The sequence below is a fragment of the Myxine glutinosa genome, chromosome 1 (genome assembly GCF_964187855.1).
Source record: "Myxine glutinosa chromosome 1, kmMyxGlut1.1, whole genome shotgun sequence".
NCBI lineage: Eukaryota > Metazoa > Chordata > Myxini > Myxiniformes > Myxinidae > Myxine > Myxine glutinosa.
In genome coordinates, this window is record NC_136261.1 from 126,302,365 (window position 1) to 126,316,957 (window position 14,593).

The following is a 14,593-nucleotide window of genomic DNA, read 5'->3' on the forward strand; positions in this document are numbered from 1 at the left end:
TTTATATATTTGTCGGCCCATATTTGTTTGTTCGATCTTCATCGGTCGTTTTTCCACCTCCACAATTTTCTCTTTCTGTATCCTGTATGCTTACAGATCACCCAGGTGAACACAGAGATCGACGAGTGATCGTCCTTACATCCGACTATCCAGACACTCCTCGCTGTCAATCCATCCTCCCATACCACTCCAAAGCTTGCACTTTGTCCCCAGGGCTGGATTTCTTTCGATATTTATGAAACTGCTGCCACAGGCACTTAACGCTTTACTCCATCACAATTTGATGTATCTATGGGTTTATGATTGGACACTTGTAGGCCGGAGACCCATTTGCTTACATGGGCTAAGCTATCACCGAGTGGCAGACTGGTTCTTTCAAAAGTCCTGCACTGGCATAAGCTGGCTATTTTGCAAAAGGACTTCATTGTAGACATTACCGTTTTTGTCGTTGGATTTATGTTTGTTTGTTTTTTTTTTGTCTGTATACGCATGTCTGTGTCCGGTTTATGTAAGTTCCTCTCATTGGAAATCTTTTTTGAAGGTGGGCTATCGATCACTCCATGACCGCGCGGTGCTTTGTGGATAACAATTTTATGAAGGCAAATTCCGATTTTTAAAACGACATAAAAATTATTCACATCAATTACCTACAAGTGGAAGCCTGCTGTTGGCTCAGCGGTTAGGGTGCCGGCTTGGGATCCTAGGATCCTGGGTTCAAATCCCGGTCCTTAGCGGTTAGGGTGCCAGCTTGGGATCCTAGGATCCTGGGTTCGAATCCTGGTCGATCGCTGAATTTAACGCCAGGGGGGTTGACTCAGCCTGTCATCCTTCCGAGGTCGGCAAATTGAGTACCAGTTCACTGGCAATTCCCTGTGTGTCGCAAGAGGCGACTAACAGGGTTGGCGGCAGGAAAGGCATCCGTCCATAAAACATTGATTCAAAAAGGGGACCAAGGTGCCCGAAAAAGGCCAACCCCTGCTCTGCGGGGAGAAATGGCCTCTAAAGGTGGTTCCTAGTTACCGACAAGTGGTAAAAATGCTGATTGTGTTGCTAATAATGTTTTGCACCATGTGCTGTCCACCAGATAGGCCTCAAGTTTCAGCATTCATGACATTGAGGAACTCCTTAAACGGATTTGACAGTTCCCACTTGAAGGTTTTTGCTTCCTGCCATGTAAACGTTGGAAAAGGTGAATGCGTTTTAATTTATTTGCTTGTATATAGTCCTCCATGACAACCATTGTTGATTTGAGTGTTAATACTGGGATATTGTATTGTACATTTGTTCTGTGTGATTCATGTTGGAACTGAAGAGGCAAATGTGTGTAACTTTGCCATGTTTCTCCAAAGGCCAAATTCCAGTGAACCCTGATTTTAAAAAGTCTTCAGAGAAAGGTGACCTGTGTATCCATATGCCTCGTATGGATGACCACTTCCTGCCATTGCTCTCATATGCGGCACAACATGAAAGTGGTTAAAGTAATTAAGGGTTGTAGGTTTGTGACTCCAAAATGTTTCTTGCACACACTCTTTACTTGAAAAACCTGGTGGATTTTGTGCAATCGTGTCGAATCTGTGAAAGCTTTGCGAAGCGGTTGGTGAATGTTTCCTGTGATGGATTTATAGATGCATGTGCTTCGTCAGTGTTGTCTGCCTTCTGCTGAACGAATTAAGTTATACAGCAGCTGGTGTTCTTTTCTGCTGTACAATCACCTTGCTTACCAGCCTGGTGTTGGTTTAGCGGTTAGGGTGCCGGCTTGGGATCCTCGGATCCTGGGTTCGAATCCTGGTCGATCGCTGAATTGACGCCAGGGGGGTTGACTCAGCCTGTCATCCTTCCGAGGTCGGCAAATTGAGTACCAGCTTGCTGGGATGAATGATCACGGTGTGTACCTCGGTTTAGAATGGGTACACCGTATCCCTGCGCATCGTAAGAGGCGACCAAAGGTTGGCGTCAGGAAGGGCATCCAGCCGCCATAAAAAAAACATTGCCTCAAACAGGGAATCATGATTGTCATTGGGTCCGCAAGGCCAACCCCTGCTCGAGCGGGGAAAAATATCTTTAAAACGATCATTCATTCATTCGTTTCATTCATTCATTCCATTTTCAATGAGCTTAATTACTGTAAATGTGCCTCACCATTGCGGACATGTCTTTCTCATGCTCTTTATGTATCTTTCTCTGTGGAAAACCATTACCTTCCAGAGGCCAATCTTTCCCACTTTTTCCTCCAGGGCTTTCAATGTATCATTCATTGGGATGAAATCATCAAATCCTAAAGTCATTGGGATGGCTGTTCTTGAGCACGCACCTCATGTCACCCCTATCATGCCCCATTGTCTTTATTACCCCCATTAACCATTCCTAACCCAACCCTCTTACCTGCGAGTTTCAGTGCTACCTCCTCTCTCTTTCTCTGTCACTCATTTCCTTTGATGTTCATTCATTCCTTTGCTCGTTATGCCTGGTCGTCCTGCTACCTTGTCAGTCAGTTGTTCATGCTTGCTCTTCAATGAGCCTCACTCTTGGGGTAAAATCAGGGGGGGGGGGGGGGTAATCCTGGTCCTACAATCCCAGTGTATTGACTGGAAATGTTTGCTTGTCCATCGGTCTCCAGCCAGTTGCTTTGTGTCGACCTGTTTCCAACGTGTGAAGAACTCTGCCTTCAATGTAACTCTCCACAATCTATCTGAAAGCTTGACTCTACAATGCCTGTAAATTTCTGGCCTGATTACACTAGAGGCCTGATTGCCAGCTATCTGCTGCACAAAACGAGGCACCAATCATCGTCATCATGCACCATACTCTATGCAGTGTCATTGCTGCCGAAGCAGTTACGAGGCTACAATCCAGGTTGGGTCGCCACTCCGACTCAGGAAGTCAGTTTTGAATTTGTTCAGGCTTCCAGCGATGGCTCGCCCACTCTTCGCGAAAAATACCGTGGGATCTTTAACATCCACCAACTAATTCTGTCAGAGACTCCCAATTTGACGTCCATTGGAGGGATGGCACACACTGGTGAAACATTGGGATGACTGTTTATAGATGGGTCGGGATTCAAACCCAGGAGCTTGGAGACTAGTGTGCGAACCTCTAGGCCTGCCCGAGGAACCGATAACTTACTATTATAATTCCTCAATGTCGCGTGTATTTGGATGCTGTTTGGCTCCTCCCTGTGCCTTGTTTCAATCGGACCTGCCTTTCCCTGGTGGTGCTGAGATCTCCTACACTTGGTTCAATGACAAGTTGGTCTTGGGCATTTTCGGAAAAAGATTATTATTCCAACAATAGCTTTTAAAGGTGCTCTTTTTGTTTCCAATTTCCATTTTATCTACAACTTTGTTATTTAAATTTTTATTAATAGTTTTTTTGTGTATGGTGAATCTATTGTTGTAACTTGCATTGTTCGTGTTGCCTCTGATATGAACGTAGGCTGTGACTCCTGTGTTTACTCTGAAATGTGAATACTTGTATTTGGTGGATGTTTGAGAACTGTTTGATTGGTTTGGTGTTTTTATTCGTTGGTTTTTTTTTTTTTTTTTTTGTCACAATAGATATTCCACTGGGTTTCCTTTGAATGTTGCACTATTGAGTTTGCAGTTAAGGTGCTCTTGTGACCCGAGCCTCCGAGTCCAGCCTTTACGATAAAACTGCGCCCTTTCGTAAATGAAGTTGGCGCTGCATTTAACGCTTGTAGATACTACGTCTGGTTATCAGTTTGTCAATAAAATTTTTTGAAAGGAAGACTAGCGGAGATAATTTCTTTTTTTCTGGAAGTTATCGTAACTTGTCGCTCCTTGCCAATGGTCAGCCATGACAAAACTTCCGGGGCAGTTAACACTTGATACGGTCATGCATCTTCCGCGATGGTTGTGCTGCTGGCACGTGTAAGGGTCGAAAACGTCTTCACGTCCACTGGTTTAATTTAATAAGAAGTGGCAATTTCAAAATGGATAACCATAATTGTTCCTGAATGCAAATCGGACTCAAGAATCCTACTTTTTTATGAGTCACTTATTGTTTCAAATTTTATGGGTTACTCTGACAGTATAACTGTCAGAATACAGTGCTTTCAGAAGTATTGTGCTATGATTCCCCTCGGTAAAGACCGGAAAATCACAAATAGCCAAAGCGAGCGTTAATGGAGGCGTTCAATTCAATAGCGGACTTTACTATACAGTCATGTGAAAAAGTAAGTACACCCCATGTAAAGTTTTAACTTTTTCAACATATTTCAACATACAGCTATTTGATCTTCATTTCAACAATATTGATAAAGGTGATGTAATATAACAAATATCATGAAACATTTACATTTTGTAAGCTATTGCATGATTTAAATAAACATAAATGCAAATTTCGCATGTGGAAAAAGTAAGCACACCCTTGGCTCTAATAGGTGGTATTGCCCCCTTTGGCAGAAACAACCTCAAGTGGGCGTTTCTTATAACTGTCTACCAGTCTCTGACATCGACTGGGAGAAATTTTTGCCCATTCCTCCATGCAGAATTCTTTCAGCTGTGCGATGTTTGAGGGGTTTCTTGCATGCACAGCTCGTTTCAAATCCCCCCACAACATCTCGATGGGATTTAGATCCGGGCTTTGACTTGGCCATTCCAGAACCTTCCATTTCTTTCTTTTCAGCCATTCCTTGGTGGATTTACTGGTATGTTTAGGGTCATTGTCATGTTGCAAGGTCCACATTCGGTTGAGCTTCAACTTTCTGACAGATGGCCTCACATTATCCTCAAGCACCCTCTGGTACATTGAAGAATTCATAGTGGATTCTATGATGGTGAGCTGCCCAGGCCCTGATGCAGCAAAGCTGCCCCAAACCATATTTCCACCACCATGCTTTACAGTTGGTATCAGGTTCTTGTGGTCAAATGCTGTCTTTGGTTTTCACCAAACATGTCTTCTGGTACTGTGGCCAAATAGCTCTCCCTTTGACTCATCTGTCCAGAGCACATTGTTCCATATAGTCAGGTTTACTATATTTTTTCGTTCAAAATTTTGGTAGATTAGCAAAACAATACATTTTTGGAATATTCAGAGCATGAGGAATCCAAAAATTAATGTTTACATTTGTGTAGACACCTTTGCGAAAATGATTCAGGACAGTGATGAAGATCTGTAAAAGCATATTCCTGAACGGTATAGACCTCGTCGATCCTGTGTATAGGACTTATAGTTCAATCTGATACTACCTATAACAACCTATAACTTCAAAGGACTTGCAATATCATGTATTATGTAATAGTTATATCACAAATATAAAGACAATGGTTTTCAACTACCTTTGTTTGTTGCTTTTCTATAATCCTGAGCACTATTTTGAGGCCTTTACTGGATTCCTTGACCCAGAAAACATAGGATTAGCATATTTAATTAAGTCTCTAGGTTGACTAGAAGCCGAGATCGCGCAAAATATGTATTTTATGGCGGCCATTTTCAAAATCCAAAATGGCGGCCATGCAGGTGTCTGTGCAAATGCCAACATTGATTTAAAGATTCTCCATGCTCTGAAGATTCCAAAAATGTACAGGTTTGCTAATCCCAAAATTTTGAACGAAATTATATTTGTTAACATAGTGAACCTGACTAATAAGTGCTGGTCTTTGCCGAGGTGTTCATTGGCAAACTTTAGTCTTGCCCTGATGTTCTTTCTGGACAGCAAAAGTTTCCTCCTGGCACACCTCCCATGTAGATCAAATTTGTGCAGCCTCTTTCTGATGGTAGACTCGTGCACTTTGACATCAACCGTGGCAAGAGATACCTGTGGGTCCCGTGATGACATTCTGGGGTTCTTAGAGACTTTCAGCATCTTGCGGTCTGCTCTCGGGCTGAACTTGCTGGGGCAGCCTGGCCTGAACAAGTTGGCAATTGTTTGGAATCTCCTCCACTTGTAGATGATCTTCCGGACAGTCGAATGATTGATTACAAATTGTTTGGAGATCTTTTTAAATCCCTTCCCAGACTCATGGGCATCTATAACCTTCTTTCTGAAGGCCTCAGAGAGCTCTTTTGATCTAGACATGGTGATGCTGCACACTTCAACAACAAAGAGCAAACTGTAGCGGTTACCGCTGGATGCACACAATCGCCTTGCACCGGCCAGAACACGGCCAGACGCGCCTCTCCCGGGCATGCCCGGACTCACTGTTCCCGGGCACGCCCGTACCTCCCGGGCACGCCCGGTCTCGTCTTTCCCGGGCATGCCCGCTCTCGCCTTTTCAGGGCTCGCCCAGAGCGTCCGGGCATGCCCGCTTTCGCCTTTCCAGGGCTCGCCCAGAGCGTCCGGGCATGCCCGCTATCACCTTTCCAGGGCTCGTCCAGAGCGCCCGGGCACGCCCAGCCTCGACTTGCCAGGCCGCAGCCAAACACGCCCGGGCAGGTCCAGACTCGCCTTTCCAAGGCTCGCCCTTGACACCCGGGCATGCCCGGTATAGCTTTTGCCGGGCAAACTTCCCGACATAAATGTGTATATATATTGCTGCCCGATAAACGGGCTTGTCAGAATACCTGAGCTGTTTTGTTTCAATAAAGCAACTCGGACGAATTCCGTCTTTGGTCGCGTCAATTCTTTCGACTCGCGTTGGAGCGCAGTTCCTTCATTGGTGACCTACCGACATGGATACGGCAGTGACGCTTAAACTGCCTACCTTCTGGGAGGCTCACGCGGCTGTTTGGTTCACTCAGGCGGACTCAGTTCGCCCTGCGAGGCATCACCGCGGACGACACCCGCTTCCACCATGTTGTGGCGGTGCTCGGTTCCGCCACCGCGGCCCGCGCCTTGAGCCTCCTCGAGCACCCGCTGGCTGCTGACAAATACGACGCGCTGAAGACACTCCTCCTCGACGCTTTCGCCCTCTCACCGGCAGCACGCGCACGGCGCCTGCTCGCTCTGCCCGAGCTCGGCGACACGCGCCCGTCCGAGCGCATGGAGTATATGCTCTCGTTGCTCGGTGAGCACTCTCCGGATTTTCTGTTCCGCGAGCTGTTCCTTCGCCAGCTGCCTCACCCGTTACGCCTCGCCCTGGCTGGCACGTTGATCACGGATTCCCGCGCCCTCGCCAGGGAAGCCGATAAGATCTCCTCGGCGGGCCAGCACATCGGCGCGGTTACCTGGAGCCCGCCGCCGTCCGAGGCGACGCCCACGACGCCCGAGCGCCCTGCGCAGTTGGAGGCCGAACTGCCGGTGCAACTGGCGGCCGCCACGCCGCACCGCCCGCTTCCGACACGACGGCCGGGGCCTCCACCTGACCGGGCGTGGTATTACCACGCCAGGTTCGGACACAAGGCTCGGACGTGCCGGCCCCCGTGCACTTTCGGCAGGTCGGGAAACGGCCGGGCCGGCGTTCATTCCCAGCCATGAGCGCCGGCCACTCGGGCAACTTGCTGTTTATTCGGGACAAAGCGTCTGGGCGGCGTTTCCTGTGTGACACCGGCGCCCAACTGAGCGTCATACCCACCTCCGAGCAGGACAGGCGGGACGCCGTTTGCGGCCCCTCTTTGGTCGCTGCTAATGGCTCGGCCATACGCACTTTCGGCCCACGCGTCGTCAACCTCTGCTTCGGCAGCCAGCGTTTTCAATGGACTTTTGTGACCGCCTGCGTCCCCATGGCTTTGCTGGGCGCCGACTTCCTCTGCGCGCACGGGCTGCTGGTCGACGTCAAACGTCGTCGCCTTGTCAATGCCGAGACCTTCAGCTCCCTGGCGTGCACGATGAGCAGCTCCGCGCCGACCGAACTGGCGTGCGCCCTCCCGGCAGCGAACGAGTTCGCTCGCCTGCTCGCGGAATTCCCGGCCCTCACGCGGCCGACGTTTTCGGCCGTCGCGGTGCGGCACGGGATCGAGCACCACATACCCACTACGGGCCCGCCGGTCTACGCCAGGGCCCGACGCCTCGACCCGGCCAAGCTCGCCGTGGCGAAGGCCGAGTTCGACGCGTTGGAGCACCTCGGCATCGTGCGGCGCTCCGATAGCGCGTGGGCCTCGCCACTGCACATCGTGCCAAAGCCAAAGGTGGATGGCGCCCGTGTGGCGACTCCCGCCGTCTCAACGACGCTACCACCCCCGACAGGTACCCGATCCCGCATATTCAGGACTTTTCCGCCCGTTTGGCGGGACGGGTCATCCTTTCGAAAATTGACCTGATACGGGGCTACCACCAGGTACCTGTCCGGGCGGCCGACGTACCGAAGACGGCCGTCATCATGCCGTTCGGCCTGTTCGAATTTTTGCGGATGCCGTTTGGCCTCAATAACGCGGCCCAGGCATTCCAGCGCTTGATGGACGGCGTGCTGCGCGACCTGCCGTTTCTTTTCGTCTATCTGGACGATATCCTCGTCGCCAGCACGTCCCGCGCCGAGCACCTCCTCCACCTGCGAACACTGTTCGGTCGCCTCAGCGAGCACGGCTTAATTGTCAACCCGGTCAAATGCCACTTCGGCGCGACGACCGTTGACTTTTTGGGCCACCGCATCACCAAGACCGGGGCCGTGCCACTGCCGACCAAGGTCGAGGCCATCACCACATTCCCGCGTCCCCGTTCCATCAAGGCCCTCCAAGAGTTCCTCGGCATGGTGAATTTTTATCACCGATTCGTGCCCCGCGCTGCTCAGCTCATGCGGCCCCTTTACGAGGCCCTCCGGGGCAAGCCGGCCAAGCATGACATTGTTTGGTCCGCGGCCTTCGCCAGCGCCAAACGGGCCCTCGCCGACGCAACGCTGCTGGCTCACCCGGTGCTCAACGCGCCCATCGCGCTCACTACGGACGCCTCCAACTACGCGGTGGGCGCCGTCCATGAGCAATGGGTGGACGGGGTTTGGCAGCCACTCGCTTTTTTCAGCCGGCAACTCCGGCCGAACGAGTTAAACTACAGCACGTTCGACCGCGAGCTGCTCGGGCTATTCCTGGCCGTTCGCCATTTCCGACACCTCCTGGAGGGCCGCCCGTTCACGGCTTTCGTCGACCACAAGCCGTTGGTCTACGCAATGGCTAAGGTCACGGAGCCGTGGTCGGCCCGCCAGCAGCGCCACCTCTCCGCCGTGTCGGAGTTCACCACGGACATCCGGCACGTCGCCGGCAAAGACAACGCCGTGGCCGACTGTCTTTCTCAGGCCAGCGCGAACGCAGTCCACCTCGGCGTGGACTTCGCGCTCATGGCGGCCGACCAGACCACCGACGCCTCGGTGCAGGCACTCCGTGCGGCGGACACGGGCCTCCGCCTGGCCGACATTCCCTTCGCGGGCACCGTCCTGCTCTGCGACGTCTCCCAGGGCCAGCCTCGCCCCATCGTGCCCGTTTCCTGGCAGCGCCGCATCTTCGCCTCCATCCACGGCCTTTCTCACCCGGGCCGGAAAGCTTCCCAGAAGCTGGCGTCGGCGCGTTTCATCTGGCACGGCCTTCGACTAAACATCCGCGACTGGGCCAACGCCTGCACGGCCTGCCAGCGGGTCAAGGTCCACCGCCACACCCAGGCCCCGCTGGCACCTTTCGCCGTGCCTGAACGGCGTTTCGACCACGTCCACGTGGACCTGGTGGGTCCCCTGCCCCCCTCGCGGGGGTTCACCCACCTGCTCACCATGGTGGACAGGACCACCAGGTGGCCGGAGGCCGTGCCCCTCGCCTCCACCACCACCGCCGACGTGGCGCAGGCGTTCATCGCCACCTGGGTCGCGCGCTTCGGCGCACCAGCGGACATCTCGTCCGACCGCGGCCCACAGTTCACGTCTGAGCTTTGGGGCGCGGTCGCCCGTTCGTTGGGGGTCACGCTGCACCGCACCACGGCCTACCACCCCCAAGCCAACGGGTTGTGCGAGCGGTTTCACCGCTCCATGAAGGCCGCACTCATGGCTGGCCTTCAGGACGACGGTTGGGCCGACCGGCTGCCGTGGGTCCTTTTGGGCCTTCGCACGGCCCCCAAGGAAGACCTCCAGGCGTCCGCCGCCGAGCTCGTCTACGGCCAGCCGCTCCGCGTCCCGGGCGAATTCGTGCCCAACGCTACCAGTCCCTGGTCCGCCACTCGCCAGCGCTCGGACCTCCAGGAGGCCGCCCGACGATTTGCCCCCGTGCCGACGTCCCGCCACGGTGGCCCCCAGTCCTACGTCCCCCAGGCGCTTCGCACAGCGGAGTACGTCTTTGTGCGGCATGACGCGCACCGGGGGCCACTCCGGCCGCCGTACGACGGGCCCTTCCGGGTCCTGCGACGGGGCGACAAGTCTTTCATCGTCGACTTCGGCGGCCGGCCGGACCGGATTTCTGTGGACCGCCTCAAACCGGCGCACATGGACGTCGACCGACCACCACGGTTGGCCCTTCCTCCGCGGCGAGGCCGCCCCCCCGTCCACAGTTCCCCCCGCCCACCACCACGTCGGACCCCTCCCCACGACCCTCCAGGGGTCGCTTCGGCCGGGTCATCCGGACCCCCCTTAAATTGACCCTGCCGGTGCAGGTCGATTCTGGAGGGGCGTGTGTAGCGGTTACCGCTGGATGCACACAATCGCCTTGCACCGGCCAGACGCGCCTCTCCCGGGCATGCCCGGACTCACTGTTCCCGGGCACGCCCGAACCTCCCGGGCACGCCCGGTCTCGTCTTTCCCGGGCATGCCCGCTCTCGCCTTTCCAGGGCTCGCCCAGAGCGTCCGGGCATGCCCGCTATCGCCTTTCCAGGGCTCGCCCAGAGCGTCCGGGCATGCCCGCTATCGCCTTTCCAGGGCTCGTCCAGAGCGCCCGGGCACGCCCAGCCTCGACTTGCCAGGCCGCAACCAAACACGCCCGGGCAGGTCCAGACTCGCCTTTCCAAGGCTCGCCCTTGACACCCGGGCATGCCCGGTATAGCTTTTGCCGGGCAAACTTCCTGACATAAATGTGTATATATATTGCTGCCCGATAAACGGGCTTGTCAGAATACCTGAGCTGTTTTGTTTCAATAAAGCAACTCGGACGAATTCCGTCTTTGGTCGCGTCAATTCTTTCGACTCGCGTTGGAGCGCAGTTCCTTCAAAACCAAAATAAATGTCAGGTTTAAATCAGACAGGTTCCTCCAAGATCCTCTCGAATGATGTTCTAATCATTTGCACCTGAGCTGGTGCACCTGATTCTAATTTTAGGTATTTGAAGTAGTGATAAATGTAGGGGTGTACTTACTTTTTCGACATGCGAAATTTGCATTTATGTTTATTTAAATTATACAATGGACTACAAAATGTAAATGTTTCATGATATTTGTTATATTATATCACCTTTATCTCTCAATATTGTTGAAATGAAGATCAAATAGCTGTATGTTGAAATATGTTGAAAAAGTCAAAACTTTACATGGGGTGTACTTACTTTTTCACGTGACTATATATGCGCGGGGGAGGAAAGAGGAAGAAGAAGAAACTTTTAATGAGGAACCGCCAAGCAGTCTTCAAACCTGCAAAAATAACTCAAACGAAAAACAGACAATGTACAAAAATAAACAGGTTTATTTCACGCGTCGTGTTTCACTTAGCTCAACCAGTTCGGGGTGTCGTCAGGGATCGTCCAACTACCGTCCGAGGTCTTGGCGTCGTTGCGTGGAAAACACGCTCATTGGCGGTAAGCAGGCCTCACCGGGCGACTCGCTCGCCCCTGGATCGTCACGCTCCAGCGGCAAGCCGCGCTTGTATGCTCGTCGCTCGCACTAAGAACCCAGCTCTTCGTCCTCACGTCCAAACGAACGAGTAGACGATGCCGGCACACAACCGCTTGCACCGAGATCCAGAACATCAAGCTGACACAAGAGCGAGAAGGTCCAAAGCAAGAGGGTCCAGCGCAAGAGGGACAAAATGTCAGTCGACTCCAGTTTTTATCAATCCCTCGTGACGTCACCTGCCTCTCTACCAATCCCTCCCGGCCAACACCACAGGCTTAGCTCTCCACCAATGGGCCACGTCGCTTCTCCCTCATGCCATCGGTCCATGGCCAATCAGCACGTTGCTTCTCCCTCTACCAATCGGCGGGCTTCGTCCTGCCTCGTGTCTTCCTATTGGTCAACTCCCGCCAAATGGGGTCCTTCTGGGCATGGCTCTCGGCCGGCCTGTTTCGATATTGCCATACAAGCTGGTGATGTAGTTGGCCGCGGTTCCATCGGCAGTGCTCCGAACTGGCTTCTGGTGAGTTTTATTGTGGGGGGAATTTATTAATTAGTGTACTAATGGGCCCGACTCGTGTCTATTGGTGTAGTGCTATAAGGGACAATGGATAAATCACAAGGTCTCACGCACATGGGAATTAACATAATCCCTATACGAGTTAACATGCCCCATTCCTCGTAACAGGGACAAATATACCAGCTTACTCCGAACACGCGATCTACACAGGTCCCTGACTTATGTACATCGAAGTGGTTCTTTCTACCAACGATCATCGGAGCACCTACCTATGCAGATCTACCTGAATCTATCACTCTACCCCACCGACATAACAGAATTCACACCCCTTCACTTATTTCACATTTTGTTGTTACAGCCCGAGTTTTGTTTTTTTTTATCACCGATTTACACATCATGCCAAAGTGGATTTTATTTTTTAGAAATTTTTACAAAATAATATAAAATGAAATACAGAAATATCTATTTTAATAAGTATTCAACCACCTGAGTCAATACCTCGTAGATTCACCTTTGGTAACGATTACACCTTTGAGTCTTCTTGGGTATGTCTGCATCAGCTTTGCACATCTGTATTTGGGGAGTTTCTCCCATTCTTCCTTGCAGATTTGCTCAAGCTCGGCCAAGTTGGATGGGGAGAACCAGAAAGAAAGTTTGCAAAAGATGAACCTTTTCAAAGTTCCCACTTATTATGCTTATGATAAGTGTTATAAGCAATCACAAGGGAGGGTGAAGGTGATGGAAGACAAACCTCAATCAAAACGCATCATCAATACGGGCGAGCGTCGGGATATTGGGAGATGTATACAGGGTGCACTCAATAAATGTGATGGGGCTCGGGGAAGCTAAAAAATCTCACCATTTTGTGTTCATTAATATACTGAAACGCAAAAGAAACTTACCACCTTTGAAACCTTTAAATATCAACAATAACACTGCGTGTAGTAAATGTGTGAACTTATTTGTGGACAATAGTGTCCTCACTGTCAGACAAAACGGTCACGGATGGTCACTTGAACCTTCAATGGTCACTTCATAGCACAGCTGTTGAACAGCCGTTTTGACTGTCAGTGATTAGCCAAGGGGTACGGGATGATTTTAATGAGCTGCACGTGATGTCTTGATATTGGCTTTAAAAAGGCCAGTGCAAAATGGGCATTTCAATCAACATGCCACGATTGTCAAGGGATCAACAGCAGCGTGCCCTGGGCATGCTGCAAGGCGGACTGAGCTACCGTGAGGTGGCACGTCGCCTTGGCTGTTCACACCAGACGATATAGGCCCTGGTAGACAGAGACACCCTCCACAACTCTGCAGATGACAGACCTCGATCAGGGAGGCCAAGAGTCACCACTGCAAGGCAGGACAGGCAGATGGTCTGAAGTCACCTGCGGGATCGATTCCGTCCAGCATCCCGCACTGCGGCAGAAACTCCGGGGCATGCAAACCCACAGATCTCCAATGATACTGCACGAAGACGACTGCATGGAAGACAGCAGTGCGGGATGCTGGACGGAATCGATCCCGCAGGTGACTTCGGACGATCTGCCTGTCCTGCCTTGCAGTGGTGACTCTTGGGCTCCCTGATCGAGGTCTGTCATCTGCAGAGTTGTGGAGGGTGTCTCTGTCCACCAGGGCCGATATCATCTGGTGTGAACAGCCAAGGCGACGTGCCACCTCATGGTAGCTCAGTCTGCCTTGCAGCATGCCCAAGGCACGCTGCCGTTGATCCCTTGACAATCGTGGCATGTTGATTGAAATGCCCATTTTGCACTGGCCTTTTTAACGCCAATATCAAGACATCACGTGCAGCTCATTAAAATCATCCCGTACCCCTTGGCTAATCACTGACAGTCAAAACGGCTGTTCAACAGCTGTGCTATGAAGTGACCATTGAAGGTTCAAGTGACCATCCGTGACCGTTTTGTCTGACAGTGAGGACACTATTGTCCACAAATAAGTTCACACATTTACTACACGCAGTGTTATTGTTGATATTTAAAGGTTTCAAAGGTGGTAAGTTTCTTTTGCGTTTCAGTATATATCGATGGCAACTTTTGCTCTGATTGAGGGTCAGGGAGTTGGAGACGTTAACAGGTTGCAGTCATTACCTTTGGCACATTGCCAGTCCTAATCAAAGCGAGTGTTGTTAAAATCTTAATTCTCTCTTGATCTGTCCCAAATCCTCAGTTAATAAAGCAAGTGAAGAGGATTAGCGTGGGATTTGAAGGATGACGTCCAACCTTTAACTGTACATCTCTGAGTCTCTGTTGTTCTTGATCACTCCTTTGGAGGGAGGGAGCTGTGGTTGGACACTGGGTGACGAGATCCACCGTGAGTGTACTGTGCACCACTTCTGTCTCGTAAATGTTAAAAATCTGGAGCTAAAATATGCCATGTACAATGGAAAATGTCTGAATCGTCAAGGCTCATGTCGATCTGTATCGTATCTG

The 14,593-nt window shown here is 51.5% G+C and overlaps 1 protein-coding gene across 1 annotated transcript in view; it reads left to right on the top strand.

Annotated features, from left to right (window-relative positions):
- Window positions 1-3,744, top strand: part of LOC137413882 (very low-density lipoprotein receptor) — a 39,685-nt gene extending 35,941 nt beyond the window's left edge. Inside the window, exon 19 of the mRNA XM_068099322.2 lies at window positions 97-3,744. Coding sequence (XP_067955423.1) covers window positions 97-129 — 33 coding nt within the window. The 3' untranslated portion in view covers window positions 130-3,744. The remainder of the gene's footprint in view (window positions 1-96) is intronic.
- Window positions 3,745-14,593: the final 10,849 nt, after the last annotated feature.